General features: G+C 39.6%; 2 protein-coding genes across 2 annotated transcripts; one reads left to right on the top strand and one right to left on the bottom strand.

The window, feature by feature from the left end:
• The first annotated feature begins 295 nt into the window (after positions 1-295).
• On the top strand, positions 296-4,810 carry LOC306863532 (E3 ubiquitin-protein ligase MSL2-like). Its single transcript, XM_079406921.1, has 2 exons — positions 296-1,405; positions 2,404-4,810. Exons 1-2 carry the CDS (start codon positions 1,264-1,266, stop codon positions 4,041-4,043), a joined length of 1,782 nt encoding a protein of 593 aa, XP_079263047.1. The 5' UTR covers positions 296-1,263; the 3' UTR covers positions 4,044-4,810.
• Positions 4,517-9,801, bottom strand: LOC306863533 (tumor necrosis factor ligand superfamily member 10-like). The gene is made up of 5 exons (XM_079406922.1): positions 9,620-9,801; positions 8,406-8,552; positions 8,129-8,174; positions 7,938-8,051; positions 4,517-7,450 (listed from the first exon to the last, which is right to left on the bottom strand). The coding sequence occupies exons 1-5, from the start codon at positions 9,740-9,742 to the stop codon at positions 6,987-6,989; spliced, it is 894 nt and encodes a 297-aa protein (XP_079263048.1). The 5' UTR covers positions 9,743-9,801; the 3' UTR covers positions 4,517-6,986.
• Positions 9,802-18,458: the final 8,657 nt, after the last annotated feature.

Genomic DNA, 18,458 nt, shown 5'->3' with positions numbered 1-18,458 from the left:
CGAGAGCCTCGAAGTGTCCGACTTAACGACTCCGTTTTCAACTCCACCCCTGCCCTGACTGCAAGCGGCTACTCTCGTTGACCACCGTCTGTAGCCGTGCTTCAAGTCGAACGCACCTTATGTAACCAAGGGAACCAATCGCCCACACTAGTTTGCGTTCTCTTCTCGCGAGTTAAACACAACAGCCTCCCAAGCCGGGAAAAGTATCGCGAGACTATGCCGGAAGCGTCTCTCTCCATAGCCGCTCTTTCTTTGTTCTCGCGAGAAGTGGACAGCAGCGCCCCCTCCTTGTTCTAATGCGGAGAGGAAGGGAGGGGAGAAGCCTTTTCAAATACACATACATTTCAATATCGCGACTGAATATATATCTATACGTTTTTCTCCGAAGAATTATTTGTGCACAGGGTGTGGATATTAAATTCGCGTATTTAGCACGGGTAACACGCACGACGCACCCAAACGAAAGGAAAACGGCAGGATAAATCCTAAAAAGAAGCGAAGCGGCCTGTTTTTGTTCCAGAGGCGCAGTTCACACTGACATCAAACGGGCAGCTAACTCACGGCGCTTTGTTACACCCGAGCTGAAAGTACTTCGCCAGCATGCACGGTGAATATCTGGCAGCCTAACGCGCTGGAAGACTGGGAGCACAAAAAGCGGCCTGTTTTCTTTTTTGCAGCGGCGGCAGCGCCATGAAGAGCGGCGGACAATAACAGAGTGACGGTGCTTGTGTGCTGCCGCTGTGATGATCTGAGGCAGATCTCGTATATGCACGACAAGAATAATAAATAAACCCATGGAATAGCACTGCAAATAAGGACTGCGTTCATCCAGGACAAGACGAGGAGGCAATCTGTGCTCTCTGTTTGAATTTGGTGGTCATTGGAGGCCCGGTGGGGTGAAGAGCGCCACCAGTGTGTTGTTGTTGAATTTAAAAAAATTGTGCAAATGCATCGCTGAATGTGTTTTCAATCGGATCAACGTGGATGTGCTTTTATCCGAGAACGACGATGATGATCTGGCCGTATTTCGTGCCGTGGAAGAGGGGCAAACGTTAAGATGGAGTGGATTTAATGCATGCGATGTAAAGACAAGCATATCTGCTGAAATCTCCCTTGCATTTCACACTCGACGGATTTGCACGCTCAGGTTCATCGACATTGATGATACGCGGGCTGCCGGCGGGACTGAAGCCTTGTATTGTCGCTCCTTCTCTTTTTTTTTTTCCTCCCCGAACTGGATCTGTCTAGCACGACACTGCTGAGATGAACCCGGTGAATGCGACCACTCTCTACGTGTCAGCTTGTCGGTCGGTGCTGCAGTGCGATCCCCGGGACCCCCAGGCTTTGGCGGAAATCCATAAGCTCTTGCCTTTTTTCAGACAGTCTCTCGCCTGCCTTGTGTGTGGTGAGAGCCCGTTTATTCTGCTTCATCACTGCACGCTTAGAGCTGCTCCATGACACACCCCCATTCAGTCCACAAATTCCTGACCTACAATGACAACTGGAGCCTGGGCATTTATTCACACAGCAGTGCATACAGGTTCTGTGTTTATAGATGCATGGCGGCTGAATAGTAATAGCTTGCTGCTCATTCAGTTAAAACCGGTAGCTTGAGACAAATTGACCAGTTACGCTGATTCCCTCTTTACAGGTTTTCGGTGGAAATATTAAAAATGTTCATATAAATGTATAGTATATATAATAATTAGAAATGTATATATTAGAAATGCTTTTAAAAATAACTGTACAGGCATGTAAATCATTATCATTTTAAATATATATTTATATATTTAACAGTTTATTTATTTATTTTTTACTGGGGTTCTATAATATTTAAATATTAAATATGCTAATATAAATAATTATTTAATAATTTTCCAGTAATGCAAATCATTATTTATATTGTGTTTTTTTATAATTAGTTAGAAATGCACTTTGATTGCAAATAAATTGATTGTAGTCAAAAATTGTTGGCAATTCGTTGCTAATCTCCTTTTTTTTTCTAATATAGCTGTTGATAATCCATGCATATTTTCTAATCACAAAAGTAATTGCTTAATATTTATATTAAGCATTGCATGCTTATATAATGTTCATGTGTTTATAAACACAATGCATTTGAGATCCCTGCTAACCATATGCTGAGCATGTAATATGAGCCACATCATGCAAGATCAAATGACCCTTTAACGTCAGCACATATGCGGGGCTTTTCTTGAATGTTACAGAACCATGTCTTATTTAGATACAATGTAGTGCTTGTATTGTGTTGCTCATGAGCCACAAAACTGTGATTAGAATGATCATTTCTATTTAGGCTGCTCTTTGCATAATTAGCATGCAAATGTTATAATACCTATTCTGTTGTTTCATGGCCTAAACATGGTTTCTTTCTTTATTTAGGCAATTTGCTACAAAATCCAATCGCTCCTACCAACTCATCGTGCCAGCACTATGTCTGTAAATCATGTAAAGGTAAAAAGATGATGATGAAACCCTCATGCAGCTGGTGTAAAGACTACGAGCAGTTTGAAGAGAATAAGCAGCTGTGCATCTTGGTGGACTGCTACAGAAAGCTCTGCGAGTACATCGCAGACTCCCCTCTCGCCCAGCACATTTCAAGTACTGTGGGAGGGTCCCCAGACATCTTGGCTCTATTGAATGAGGGCCTCTCGTTGGACAACAGACAGGGGGAAGAGTCACTCTCCTTGAGCTTGACAAGCCAGTCCCCTACACCCTCGACCTCAGAAACGCTCCCCGATGAGGGCCAGTCCCCATCAACAGAGATCAAGGAGCAAGACCTCAGTCCTCTAGGGGTGAATGGTCTCCAGGATTGCAATGGCTTGACCAACGTGGAGGAGTTGACCGCCAGTTTACCTTCAGTAGAGGCTAGTGTTCCAGACTCTGTGGAAAGCGGGGGCGACATAGTGAAACAAGAGAGTTTCACAAATGAGATCCCCGTGTGCGAGGCAGTGGCAGCTGCTGGCGAGGAGCTTTGTACCAGCACCATGGACATTTGTGGCTTTGGCGAGGATATTAAACATGATGGCGGGACTCTCCTCTTGAGTGTAGAGGAAGTGCTCAGGACTCTAGAACCAGACCATGTGGCCCAGGATGAGTGTCCTGCGATATTGCAATCGACTCTCGAACCTTCGGCGAACTTGAATGGACCATTTGCATCAATCGGCTCTGCTCGGCTGCTTTCCTCTCTGCCGCAAGACTCGCAGGAGGTACTCTTGCCCCAGCACCAACATTTGGGAATATCCTGTTCCGCAGTGACACCCAGAATGCCACGGTCCAACCGGAAGCGCTCGCGGTCGGAAAGCGATAGCGAGAAGATTCAGCCTGTGCCCATTTCTACCTTCATCCGCGGCCCCACGTTGGGTGCCTTCGCCCCTGTTCCAGTCAAATGCGAACCTAAATCTCCCACTCAGACTATCCCCCACATGGCGGCGGTGCCCAATGGTGGTGGCCTCTCCAAGGTGGGCAAGGCGTTACTGGTGCCTGCGAAAACTGTCAAAAAGACCATTGACAACCATGGACCCAAAAAGGCATACACTAAGTCCAAACAGGGCACTCCGAAGTCGAAGGAAAAGACGAAAGAACGGATTCTGACTAACGCCCTCATTCCTGGGAGCCCCACGAAAGTAGTGTACAAAAAGGCACAGGAGAAAAAGGGCTGCAAGTGCGGCAGAGCAACTCAAAACCCAAGTGTTCTTACATGCCGTGGACAGCGATGCCCCTGTTACTCCAACCGCAAAGCCTGTCTGGACTGCATATGCAGGGGCTGCCAGAACTCCTACATGGCCAATGGCGAAAAGAAACTGGAGGCCTTCGCTGTGCCAGAGAAGGCGCTCGAGCAGACAAGACTTACTCTAGGCATCAACGTCACCAGCATCGCAGTGCGGAACGCCACCGGTAGCGGCGCTGGCGGGATGCTTAATGTCTCCACGGCGGCTGGCTCACCTGTGGCCTCCTTCTTGGCTACGGGGCCACACGAAGACAAAGGATTCGATGAACCATTGGACATGAGGTTTGACTGAGTACCAGATGATTCTCCTTTAACATCACCCTGTATTCCAAACCGGCTTGCTTTCAGTGTAATTGCACTGTACCGAGGGGCTGATGCCAGCAGAGTCAGCGATAAGGCAGCTACTGTGATTCTGTTCAAGTTCACATTATCAATTAAACTAGTTATTGCTGAAGCTCGTGCCTTTAAATCATTTGTACTATTCGTTTCGGTTTTCTTGCACACCTTTAGGAGGAGCGGTGACGTGGAATACTGTAAGTCGAGAGTTTCTTTTTTTTTTTTACATTCAAGTACAAGTGATCTGTAAGGCATGATCTTTGGCAAGATATACTTGACCTCATTGTTGTGGGTCACACTATGTGCATATGTGGAAGATTTTCAGTTTGTAGGTTAGGGGATGAGACCTGTTAAATGAATGGTACCCTACAGCATCAGTAGAGACTGGTTGTATTTATAAACAGTTTTTGTACACAGACTTAAGGAATTCGATTTAAAAAGTACATTTTATGATATATTTTGTAAGTTACATTAACAACATTTGCAGTATTTATTGGGTATCACTTAACATAGATTACGGTCCACCCAGGGCATCAGCTGGATACCATTTCTACAGATGCAAGTCACACAGATGCAGTATGTACGGTTCTCTGTCTAAATTATGTTGTTGTCCTGATTGTGCTAGTTTTTGCTGTCTCAAACTGTTATTTTTTTTTCCCTTGGGGCATTTAAATACCTGTAATATAAATGTAACATATTTCCACAAAAAAAGAAAAATCCTAACATGACTCTTGTCTTTCATTTCAAAAATCACTTTATCTTAGAAGTTGCGTTGTTTTTTTGTTTTTTTTTTCTGAAGGTGATTTTATAAACCTTTTTGACAAGTTTAGAAAGGTTGTTAAATTGATAAATGTATTAATTAGTGTGACTATATATATATCCAAACTTGAATGTAAATGGAATAAGCTAAACACAGCTGCACAGACATGTGATGTTAAACAATGGGTGCTGCAAACAATTACAAGAGTGTATTACAATCACAACAAGACATTGTAATGAAACATACGTTCACCATATGTGAGTGCATAACTTGTATGGCTGTCCATAAGTGAACTATGTGTGCAGTGTTGTTTTTCTTGACTAAGTCAACCAGAAGTAACACAGAGGTGGGTATAGCTTGTGGAGGTGGCATTTTTTGAGCTGGGATATCCCAGTAGCTCTTCTTCACCAGTGCAAAATCACTTTACAGGGGTTGATATAATTTATAAGCATACAATTATAATGAGGCTTTTCGTTCGTGTTCCAGCTCAGGAAAAATATTGCTTCATTTGAACCTGGGAAAATCCATATGTATTGGTGTTGCATCTTTGTCTACAGTAATGAACCATCTATACTTCACCTGAAACATGAGATGTTAAAAATAGAACTATTAATCAGTTATGTTCCAAAGAACACTAGATGGTTAACTGGAATCATATGTCCTTAATAGTGAAATCAAACAAATCCATGGGGTGCAGTAATGTTCTGGACCTCTGCCCAGTAGTTGTATTTGCGAACATTTACCACAAGTGGGCAGAATACAGACAAAAAGAATTGCACTTTTAATAAAAAATTAAAAAGAGTATATGTATACCTCAACAATTTGCATATTCATAACCTCTTTGTTTATAGGAAATAAGTGTAGTAAATCAAATAAATTTTTCTACAAAAACGTTTTATTCATGTTGCCATAATAAGAAACAGATTTTTGACTATGTAAAATTAGTGTGATATTAAAAATAGGCATAAAAATTCCAAAGAAATGTAAAAGTTCCAGTGGATAGGAAATATCGGAGATAAAAACAATCACCTAATATATATTGTGTGTGTGTAAAATCATATTTAAAGACAATATAACTACATTAATATTGTTGTAACCATTTGTTTTATTAATTATTATTATTAAATTAACTCAGACTGTTACAACAATATTGAAGTAATATAGTTAAATGGTCTTAAAAGGTATAATGAATCGCCCAACAATTGTTATACCATCATTCTGTATAATGTGCATATTTAATATGAAGAATTATGGTCTGGGTAAGAAAAATATCCAGGAAGGAAGAACACAGTGTACTGTAACGTACATAGTTAATTTGAACTGAAAGTCAGTTTCAGAATAAATGTTATAAAAATAAAACAAACACTACAAAGAACAAACCAAAAATGCAGAAATCATCAGTATATGTTCAGCGCTGGTAAAAGTATATACAAAAGACAGTATGTACAAGACGATTTACCATTTTACAACATCACAGTGATTTTCACATTTAGCTAATGTACAAGATTCATACTTAAGGAATGAATTAGGATATAAAAATAGCAACAATACAAACACAATTATAGTGCTTAAACTGACAATCATGTCAATAATACAATCAAGTCACTCCAACTGCATTTCTACATCCCAATATGCAGTTTGTCTTTTAAAAATGTAAAAAAGGCAATACAATCACAGGTCCAAAGAGAACAGAAGCACACAGGAAAAGCCTGCAGCTCTTCCACAGGTGTGAAAGTCTTGCTTAAAGTCACACCTTCCTTTTTCCTGCCTTGACAGACGAATCGTGTCCAAACAACTCGCTTCCAAAATGTCCTGGCAAGCCCCTCGCTTTCCGTCGACCCTCCAGACGTGCTGGATTTGAGCTCCAACACGTTTCACCAAGTGGCTGATTTACGATCGAATCCGCTGACCGAATGTAAAAAAAAAGCCAAATATTTGCACCTTTCCGAGCTCTCATCAATCAAGGTTAACTGTTTTGACAAGAGACGGAGCATCTCGGCGGGCACGTCCAAATGTTTTAAGGCGCTTGGCAGCCGTTCAAAGAAAGCTCAGGTAGACATACCGAGCAAGCAGAGTCTTGTCGCTCACCTTGGAGCTAAAAACAAACCGTGAGGTGGTTTATTTTCTAGCTATGCATCACTAGCTGACCAAAAACGCTCCGAAGAAGCTTGACTTCTCGTCCATGTCAATAGTGCTTACGTTGCTGACCGTCACAAACACCCTGTCGCCTCCTCCAAGCTGAAAAAGCCCTGCTTGGTAGATGGAATACAGGCCGTATTCGGTGTCACGTGACCAGCAGGTCGTCCGGGCGTTCTTCATGAGCAAAATTGGCACCGGATACGAACTTACTTTTTTATAAACATACTGCAACATCGGTTTCCCCCGAACCGATTCGCCCGACGTCCCATCCTCTTCCTCGCGGTCACTATTGTCTTCCTCGATGAGCATGTGTCGGAAGTAAGTTTGGGAGTAGATGTAATAAAGCCCGGCCTGCGGCACCACCAGTTCTCCGTCACTTAACTCCACGTTCTGGAGGAAAGCCAGACCTTTTTCGGACTCCCACGACTGAATCTTCTGGCCGTAGACCTTCCTGTTTGGTTGACCTGCATTGTTAAGCCAAAGAGAGGGATTATGGGTCAGGTTTGACAGAAAAGCTGCATTGTTTCAGCATTTGGCAGACGAACGGAACGGAGAGCTTTCAAAGACTCGGCTCGAGTTACAAACAAGCTTTTTGTTTCAGGCTAATAGCCACAGAGATATGATGAAACTGTTTGGTTTTTTAAAGGAATAAAACATCCACTGACCTACATTAAAGGTTTATGGGCTTCCTTTTAGAGACGCTAACATTAAAACAATGTTTAAATGCAGGAATGCAATGCTGTTTTTGCATAGCACAGTGGTTTTCCAGTCTGGCTGCATATCTTGGTGTACTTAAAAGGTGAATGACCCAAAGCTTAGGGACGAGTTGTTGTAATAATTCAGTACAAAACAGAAACTGAAAAGAGCTGCAGGAGTCAAACTTAACCAAAGTCCAGCAGCTAATAAACAAAGCTTAACTTTGATAAATCAAGTATTTCCTGGAAAACATACCTGCTCCATCTTTTTCTGGTATATAGCTCCCAGTCACGTGTGCTGCAATCTTAGGCCGAGGGGAATCGTCTTGATCTTGGATCACCAATGAGGGAAGAACACGTGAGACTTCGTCTGTTAAAAGCCACATGGTTAATTCACTCGTAGTTTATGTCTTAATATAAACTTAATATGAATATGCTGTGAAATACCTTTGACGGCAGATGAAATTTCTTTCTGGTAACGACTGGACATTGACTGTTAAAAAAAAAAAAACGAAAAAAAAAAGATTCAATTTCAGGTTTCACAATTAGTGTTATGAATTGACCAGTTCTTCCCATAATTGGGTTTCCCTCAATGTAAGCTTGGACAAATTAAGGAAATTCCTCTATTAATTAAAAAAGGAAAAAAGATCCAAGTCATAAATGGACTCATTGTCTACACCCAGGCCAGCTTTATGATTCACAGCCCCCCCTCTGAAGCGGATACCTTTTCAATCAGAAAGTGGAGCTGTTGCGTGACCTGCCAGCAGGGGTCGTCCTTTCCCTCCGCCGCGTTCAGTTCCTCAGCCTTTATCGTTCTGAGGTTGGCGCGCATCAAACACGACACGCTGCTCTTGGAGAAGGTTTCTTTCATCTGTAAATAAAAAAAACTTATGATTTTATGAAGAATTTAGCCAACAACTAAATATTCTGCTCGGTGACCAAACAAAAAGCTTTTTGTGTACTAGTTAAGCATTTTACATGTGCATGTAGGCCTATATAAATTATTGTTTTACTTAGGCTACATAAAAAGCAAACATAATGACATTACATGTACTTATTTTTATTTAGATCAAATGTAGGTCCACGCCAGTCAAAATATCAAATGCTTTAGATTTTCTCGTTTGTATACATGAAATGCAAAAAAAAAAAAACTTTTAGAAATTACATTTGTTATCTTTTTATACAATGCAAAACCAAGTCATCATATCTATTTGATTTTCATTATTATATGACTGACTGATAATATTTGCATCCATAAATCGCAAAAATTAAGACATTTTGCATTTATAATCAAAATGGTTTTACATTTTGCATATTATCAAAATGTCGCATTTACTAAAAATTTATATATTGTTAAAATTGTATACTTTTCGCTTGCATACAATGCTAAAATATTGATATAATAGGCCTATTATAGATGCGTATTTTTAATAAAATGATAAATGCTTAAATCGTGTCATTGTATGTTTGTATGTTCCATTTATGATGTACATAAAATGCAAATCCATGCTATTATTATCTATCCATTCTATAATTTTATTAAATTCTATCTTTCTATGCATGCAGTGCACAAATTAAGACATTCTGTGCTTATTTTTCATTTATTATACAATAATAATTATATAAAGTTATATTTTGCATACACAAAATGCTGACTTTTTTCTGCAAAAAATCATCTATTTAATAACTGTGCATTGCCTGTTAACTTGTACTTCAGGCTCCACTGAGCGACCTGTTGGCAGCTGTCCACTAAACAAAATGCAGGCAGAAACCTCAGCAAACGAACCGAGAAACGCTTTCAAACAAAACCCATTCACTCTATAATCTTCCATTTACTGCATTTCCAGTGTCGCAACATGCACAACAAGGCGTCCAAGCTAACTTTGCACAAGTTCTGAGGTAACATGCATGAAAGCGCTTAAGTTTAACGGCCCTTACCGTCGATAAGACGTTGCTGAAGTAAATGAACGTTACGGCCACTGCTATTGTTTGCAGGAGAATTGCAGCCAGCAGCAGAAGTCCGATATACTGCATGGTGTGTGAGCTTGTCATGCTGACCATTGCGTGTGATACTGCAGCTCGAGACAAAAGCTGGGGCAGAATTCCTTCACTACATATGAAAAAACATGGAGGCGGGGCAGTGCTTGACTATCAAGGAAACAAAGTGCAGGTTTTGCTTTCCTGTAAAGATATTTATGTAAAGCCTCTTTTTGCTTTTCTCTTCAGTGCGAGCGTAATATGGAATAATTAGTCTACTTTACGTAGCTCACTCGTCTCATAAATGTATGATTGTCCTGCTGGAAAATCTTATTTAAAGTCATAATTCACTCAAAATTGAATTCTGTTATCATTTTTCCCACTCAAGTTTTTCCTAATCCCTAGGGGTTTCCTTATTCCATGCATGGAACACAAATGGAGATGTTTGACAGCATGACAGCTTTATCACTGTTCACTTTTATTGTGTTTCAGAAAGAAACAGAAGTGAATAGTCTCTGTTTGAGTTCTGTTGAAGACATATGGATGTAAAACAACATGAGGCTGAGGAAATTGTGATAGAATGTTCATTTTTGAGGGAACTGTTCCTTTAACTCTATAGACCCTATCACATGATGAATGAATTTCTAAGGACCCTTAATTATAAACATAAACTTTGCTAAAGAATATGTATTCTGTCATCTGATCGATAGTTCATACTCCTAGCAAGTAAATGACCTTTTAGTGTAATTCTAAAAATGTCCACGTTCAGGTCACATCAAGTCTTTTGCTGTGAAATCTGAAGATTTCTGTAAAGTAAGCATTTAAACATAAGATTTTTAGAAAAATTATCATATCAAATACATAGGAGTTTTGAGAAATTCGTTTGTACATCTCTCAATCATCATTGTATTGAATTGCATTATGTTTATGCCCACCAAAATTAAAACTAGAGCTTTGAAGCCTTTGTGTAATGTATTAGACTACTTTCTATGTTGTGTAAGTTGACCATGATTAGCTGGTTCAAGTTGGCTATTAGTTGGTTTAAACTGGAAGAAAATCTTGGACTAGAACTTGAATTAATGACCAACTTGCATCAGCATCTAGAAACCATCTACCATGTTCCAAAGCACTAGTTTAAGATGTATTTAAAACAGTTTACAATTTTATTTTAAATGAATTGTTTTTATTTAGGAACATGCTGATTTTAAATCAGATTCATGTATTGTTCTTTTGTAATGTTGCATTGTTCTTTTTCGAGAAAACATGACCAATTCTGACTGTGTTTGATTTCTAACATGTGGTTGCAATCTGGTCCCATTTACAAAGTCTAGGGGGTATTCCATGTATTGTGCTTCTCAGGGGCTGGCCAGTTCTTGCCCTCTGATTTAAAGAGCTATTCTGTTACTCCCATCAACTTCAGCTGACAGGTTTTGGTGGGCCCCTTTAAAAAAAGTCAATTCTAAATTTCAGGGTCCAAAAAGTACAACTACATTTTCTTCCTGTTGTCCAACCATGTCTAACTCTTATACATGCTATATATAGTTTTCACATGACAAGATGATTTGCTCATGCCATTCCAGGTGCTTCATAACACCAAGTACCTTCCAATCCCAAGCGAATGGACAAATTTTCCAAAAAAACATGAACGTTATACAACCCCCAAAATGTTTAATTAAAAACAGTGCTTCTTTTGTTCCATCCATGAGTATGATTATTAAGTTTAAAGACATAATAAATATGAATAACACTCTTTAAAAAGCACTACTGTTTCCAGCAGAGCATATTTACTCGTTAACCTGGAGGTGCATACATGTTCTCTCACATTACCGTTTATAGATGCTTTTAAAACGACTCCCAATGTGAGTTCACAGCGGAGCGGATAGGGGCCTTCAGAAGCTCCGTCCCGCTCCGCAAGCGTCAGCAAAGTTACCCAATATTGCTTTTTTTCATAGACTTGTTTGTGCCAGATGTGTCACGCTGAGATTAGATCAGCTTCTATAATCAACAGCAGATGAACGGAGGTGACCAAACAGGCTTTGGCAATCTCCTAGGACAATGACTGTGACTTCCTTCTAAAAAGTAAAGCTCAGCAGAAAATGGAGGGCGTGCTTCTTTATTAGGGATTAGCAGTGCTCTTTTATAGGTTTATTGTGAAGAACCAGTCTGATTGGCAATACAGTCAAACAATGTTTGTGGTGATTGTTTACATTAATTCACAATTCTGAAGCCAAAGCAAGAGATTACAAAGCTAAACAAAATGTCCTTGCATGTAGAACAATGGAAATACTAGTATGAACCTTGTTCTTAATTCAAATATTTCTTTTTGTTTCCACACCCATTCTCTTCCCCTCTCTTTCTTTCTTTTTTTCTTTCACTCTATCTCTGTCAGCCAGCTGCGTTCGACTACGGTCTCTGAAGGCCACGGTGTTGACATGTCCTGCTCTGGATTGCAGGCAACCTAAACAATGCAATAAGCAGCACTGTGGATCTGAGCATATCTGGCACAGACACGGTGGAGGGGAGGAGGAGGAACACAAAGGAGGAGAAAAAAGAAACACAACGGCAGGCGACCAGTGGACGGGCCGGAAACTTGGGATTTTCCAGCAGAAGCGAATGCAAAGTGTAGATTTAGCGGGGTTTGTTTTAGCTGACGCCAGGAAAAGCTGCAGCCAAAGAGTGACAAACTCATTGCTTATGGTGACCCTGCCATATTCATACATCAGCAGAAAGATCTGAGAATCTATTTTATGAGTGTGTGGATGGTGTTGGTGTGGGAGGTAGCGGAGGGAGATTCTTCTTCCCATGAAACACAACTGTAGTCTGGCGCCATGATTGACCGATGTCCTGCACCGGAGAGAAAATCCTCCCCCACTGACTCCCTTTTTCTTGGAGCTGAATGTTTAAGCAACTCCTGAACACACACATCACAATTTCAAAAAGGAGAAAATCCAAGACTATATCTAGGGAGCAGAATATAATTAAGACTTGGAGGTGGAATCGTCTGACTTTAGTCAGTAAGAAACAATCTAACAACGGCTAAGAAACTACATAGCAACATTCTGGCAAACATGTAACAGCGCCCTAACAACCACCCAGAACATATGGCAATGCCCTGGCAACCACTCAGAACACAAAACAACATCCTGACAACCTCTCAAAATGCATAACAACACCCAGACAACCTCTCAGAACACATGACAATACCCCGACATCCTCTCAGAACACACAACAATACTCCAACACATAACAACATCCTGACAACCTCTCAAACCGCATAACAACACCCCGACAACCTCTCAGAACACATAACAACACCCTGACAACCTCTCAGAACACATGACAACACCCCAACATCCTCTCAGAACACATAACAACACTCCAACACATAACAACATCCTGGCAACCTCTCAAAATGCATAACAACACCCCGACAACCTCTCAGAACACATAACAACACCCTGACAACCTCTCAGAACACACAACAACACTCCAACACATAACAACATCCTGACAACCTCTCAGAACACATTGCAATGCCCTGACAACCTCTCAGAACACACAACAACGCCCTGACGACCTCTCAGAACACATTACAATGCCATGACAACCTCACAGAACACACAACTCCCTGACAATCTCTCAGAACACACAACGCCCCGACGACCTCTCAGAACAAATTACAATGCCCCGACAACCTCTCAGAACACACAACAATGCCCTGACAACCTCTCAGAACACACAACAACACCCCGACAACCTCTCAGAACACATAACAACACCCTCACAACTTCTCAGCACACACAACACCCGACAACCTCTCAGAACACATAACAACACCCTCACAGCCTCTCAGAACACACAACAACACCCCGACAACCTCTCAGAACACATAACAACGCCCTGACAACCTCTCAGAACACACAATAACACCCCAACACATAAGAATACCCTGACAACCTCTCAAAACACATAACAACACCCTGACAACCTCTCAGAACACACTATAACACCCCAACACATAAGAATACACTGACAACCTCTCAAAATACATAACAACGCCCTGACAACCTCTCAGAACACACAATAACACCCCAACACATAAGAATACCCTGACAACCTCTCAAAACACATAACAACACCCTGACAACCTCTCAGAACACACAACAACACCCCGACAACCTCTCAGAACACATAACAACACCCTCACAACTTCTCAGCACACACAACACCCGACAACCTCTCAGAACACATAACAACACCCTCACAGCCTCTCAGAACACACAACAACACCCCGACAACCTCTCAAAACACATAACAACACCCTGACAACCTCTCAGAACACACTATAACACCCCAACACATAAGAATACCCTGACAACCTCTCAAAATACATAACAACACCCCGGCAACCTCTCAGAACACACTATAACACCCCGACACATAAGAATACCCCGACAACCTCTCAAAATACATAACAACACCCCGGCAACCTCTCAGAAGACACAACAATGCCCTTGCAACCTCTCAGAACACATAGCAACACCCTGACAACAATTTGCAATGCCCTAGCATAGCAGCGTTTGCACAGGAAAGCACCGCTCAAGACTCTAAATGTAACTCCAAATGACAAAAAAAACTCAGGGCTGTTTCATATCAGCCTTCGGTTCACTACAGTTATATAGAGCTGAACTGTGATATCATTGTGTTACTATGCACTTTTCCAAACTGATAGCAAACTAAAGGAAGAACTAATAATAGGACCTCAGGGCTGGTTTTCCCTCCTATGGGATTTTTAACTAAGCTGCAGGGGCCGTAAAGACTTGACAGAGCGCTGATGAATGTGTGATCATATCCGTTGCGAAGAACATGGGGGGGTTTCTCAGAGAGTTACAGAGCCTTGATTCAATGCTTCATTGCACTTGGGGTATCAGGAATTTGGCTCGTGAAAAGACCCCCAATTTTGGGGGGCCCCACTTTATCGTCTGAAAAAAATCGCTGTTAGTGTCAAATGCTCAAAAATGGAAAACAGAGCAGGAGGAAATGAAGAAGGGGTGAAAGAGTAAAATCGTTTGTTGGAGCTATATAGTCATGGGGGGGCTAAAATGATATTCTGACATGCCTAAGCCATGCAATCAAAGTGCCAAGAGACTTAAAGGCATGGATACAAGGGCGTATTGTGCTTCTCAGTGACATCACTCCTTAGTAAGAGGGAAGGGAGACAGGGAGATTCCCAGTTTTCCCTCTGGGGTGAAAAAGGCCAAGGTTGATGTTGATTGCCACGTCGCCATGTGGGAGGATTGTATTGAGGGCCGGCCTGCCCTCGCTCCATCCATAGCCATCAGAGCTGAAATGAATGCATGCTATATATATTTATTTATTTAGGTTTTCTAATAGACATGCACTTCAGGTCAGAGATCGCTGAGAAAGTCTGTCTCGAACCGCTAAGGAGGAGAAGATTTCCTCAGCTGATTTATGAAGATGAAAATGTGAAGGCTTAGAGGGGTGTTGTGTGCTTTTAGACTTGGCAGTATTTCTCTATTAAGAAGCTGTGAAAGCCAAATGGTCATTCTTGGGTGGAGTGTGATAGATGAGCTAAACTCTGACTCTGCGTGCAAATGCACAAGCCAACATGTCAAGTACAGAAAAGTACATGAAACAGGCTCAAATGTTCATCAGAAAGTCTTGTCTACACAAGTTTGACCACTCAGTGATGTACATGATGTACTGTGCGCGCCAGTGCTGGACAAACTCATGTCTTTGAGTTTAACTATAGTTAATCTAATGAAATACATTTCAGCATTACTGTTGCACTACCAAAGAATAGATCAAGAACATGTCATTATTCACTCGTTTACATTTATTCATTTATATTTACATTTAGTAATTTTGTTTGTTTGTGTTCCACAGAAGAAGGAAATTGATGTAGACTTGGCACAACATGAGGGTGAGTAAATAATGTTGTTTTGTATTTTATTTGTATTTTATTTATTCATTTATTTTGTTTTTTTATTTCTTTTAGAGACAATTATGCTGCTCAAAATACAGCAAACAAGCATGAGAATGGAAAAAAGTCCAAATTATGAGACAAAGTCATAATCTGACATAAACAGTCAAAATTCTGACATAAAATGTCCAAATTGACACAAAAGATCAGAAATATGACAATAAGTCATAATTTTGACATTAAAAGTTGAAATTATGACAAAGTATGTCATATTTATTACATATAAAGTTGAAATTATGAGATATAAAATCATATCTATGAAGTTGAAATGATGACACAGACCTACAAAGTCAGTTATGAGATAAAATGTCGAATCTGAGATGAAAAAAAAGTCACATTTATGACATATTTTGTTATTTTTGTGTTTAAGTCATAATTATAACTTTATCTAACTTTATTCTCATAATTGTTTGTCATAATTAGGTTTAGTCATAATTTTAATTCTATGAGAATAGCAACACCACAACAATGGCAATAACGACACAGAGGAACAATATCATTGGAATCACATTCAGAAGGATATTTTTCCAGCTGATGAATAATAAAAACATTGAAAACCAATCAGAATCCATCTGACTTTAAAGGGCTCAAGCATTTAATGTGTCAGACAGCATAACTTATGATAAACAGAATGTTACTGTGGGTTGGTGTGGAGGCTTGTATAGTTGTTGTTATAGTTCTCATTATCATTCTTTTCAGTGTGAACAGGCCTTTATGGTGGTTTTTGAATCAGTTCACAAATTACACTGAATGATTCATTTGTGAATTAGCCTGGGCAGAGTTTCCTAAAATCATTGTAAGCCAAGTAGATCATAGAGACCATTTGGTGCCAATTAAGCTTATGATAATTTTGGGAAAAGCAGCCCAGGCCAATTTGCAAACAAATTGTTCATTGCGAATTGTGAACCAATTCAGCAGTTTCATTGAAAAGAATTGGTTCAAAAGAATGATTTGTATGTGAATCGGACATGGCTATTGCTTCTTGGGTCCTCAGTAAATTAATGAGGAGCGACATGTTTTTTATGAAATGTAGTGGAGTAAAAAATAAAACTTTTAGAATGCAGTGAAGTAAAACATAAAACATAAACAATCTATTACTGGATTCGCTACTGTTTTTAAATGCGATTGTGGTTGTTCACACTGTATGTGTCATATTTTACCTGTGAATTCGAATTGAATTCACTTCCAAAACAGTGCTCAGAAGTGGAAGTAATGTATACTTGTGTGTTGCCACACAGAACTTTCTGTTAGAAATCAAATCAGGCTTTGATTTAACATCATTTTTTAATGAGCCACTAAGTGTCTAGCTGTCATCAGCTCAGGAATATTGCAGTAATAAATTTGCCAATGAACTTCTTTACAGGGAAACTGGAGTCCTGGCTTCGTGCATACAACTACCCTTAAATTCAGGAAGCAATGAACAATATGAAAGATAACATTTCTCCAAGCGCTAGGTATGTGAACTACTCGGGTCTTGTTTTCCTTTGAAATAATCACGCAGCTTTCCCTGATTAATCATTGACTACTCGTATTACAGTGTGCCATAATAATATACAGCGGATTTGAGACGCTGGCATGAAAAACTCTTCCTGAAGGCAAATTATGCAAAGTTTTGAAAATGTGTATCAGGTTATGTAGCTGCTGGGAACAGGAACTGCCTTGCACTTTGCCATCTTGCTTCTTGAGATCAAGTTTGGCCGTGTGACATGACCTGTCACACTCTTGAGTAGGTTCACATAAAAACATCTCAGCTTTTTTCAGTTTCTCCGCCAAAGCACTAACGATAACAAGTTATTCCAGTCAGCAGGATAATCTCAGTTCGGCCTGCAGGCTAACGCTGCCTGTGTTCACTTAAAGAGTTAGTAATTCACCCTTCTGTCACAGTCACATAGAAAATCTTTGAAAAGCAAAAACAGAACTAACTTCTTAAAGACTCTTCGAAGGAAGTTAACAAACACTGGATCAAATAAGAGGTTTTCATGAATGCGCCAGAGAAATAGACAAAGTTTGTTTCAAGTTCTTATGAGTTCATTTGCTCTGGTTTGTATTTTGTGATTTTAGCAAAAAAGACACCCAGATATTTTTATAGCTTAGACATTGCTCTTTTATACCTCAGTAAAATTCAATATATTCAATATAATTACATCTCATTTCAGTATGTAATCAACACAACATTAGGTGCAAGGTATACGTTTATCAGTTTGTCACTGGGAATCAAACTTATGACCTTAGCATTGCTATAGCACAATAGTCCACCACTTGACATTAATATAAAATTTTATAAACAATTAAAAATATAAAAAGTCAAAATATTGACTTAAAATGTTTAAATTATGATACAAGTCAGAATTATGAGATACACTAAATCAGAATTATGAGTAATATTATTTATTACTCATAAATATGACCTAGTATTTCATAATTTCAATTTTTATGTTAATTATGTCTGTCATAATAGTTTTTTTTTCTTATGTGGTGGAAATGGGCTTTCATTTGTTAGTTCAGTTATCATTTTTAAAGCAGATTTCTTTCACAAATAACTTAATCGTGTAAATATAATTTTTTATATAAATAGTTAATAATATTAAAAAATTTTAATTACGCTGAGACAAAAGTACAAAAGACTGTGGATAGTATGGCTCAGATACCATCAGCTAAGTTTAGTGCTAATTTTATAAAACATAATTAAATATATTATATATATCAAACATAATGAATTTTTTGGGGGAAATAACATTGTTGAAATATAGTAATATATTAAGAAAATTCATGTGGATAGTACAGCTGGTCTATGAC

The sequence above is a fragment of the Barbus barbus genome, assembly GCF_936440315.1.
Source record: "Barbus barbus genome assembly, chromosome: 44".
NCBI lineage: Eukaryota > Metazoa > Chordata > Actinopteri > Cypriniformes > Cyprinidae > Barbus > Barbus barbus.
Note: the sequence above shows the minus strand (reverse complement) of the source record. Positions and strands in the feature narration are given on the sequence as shown.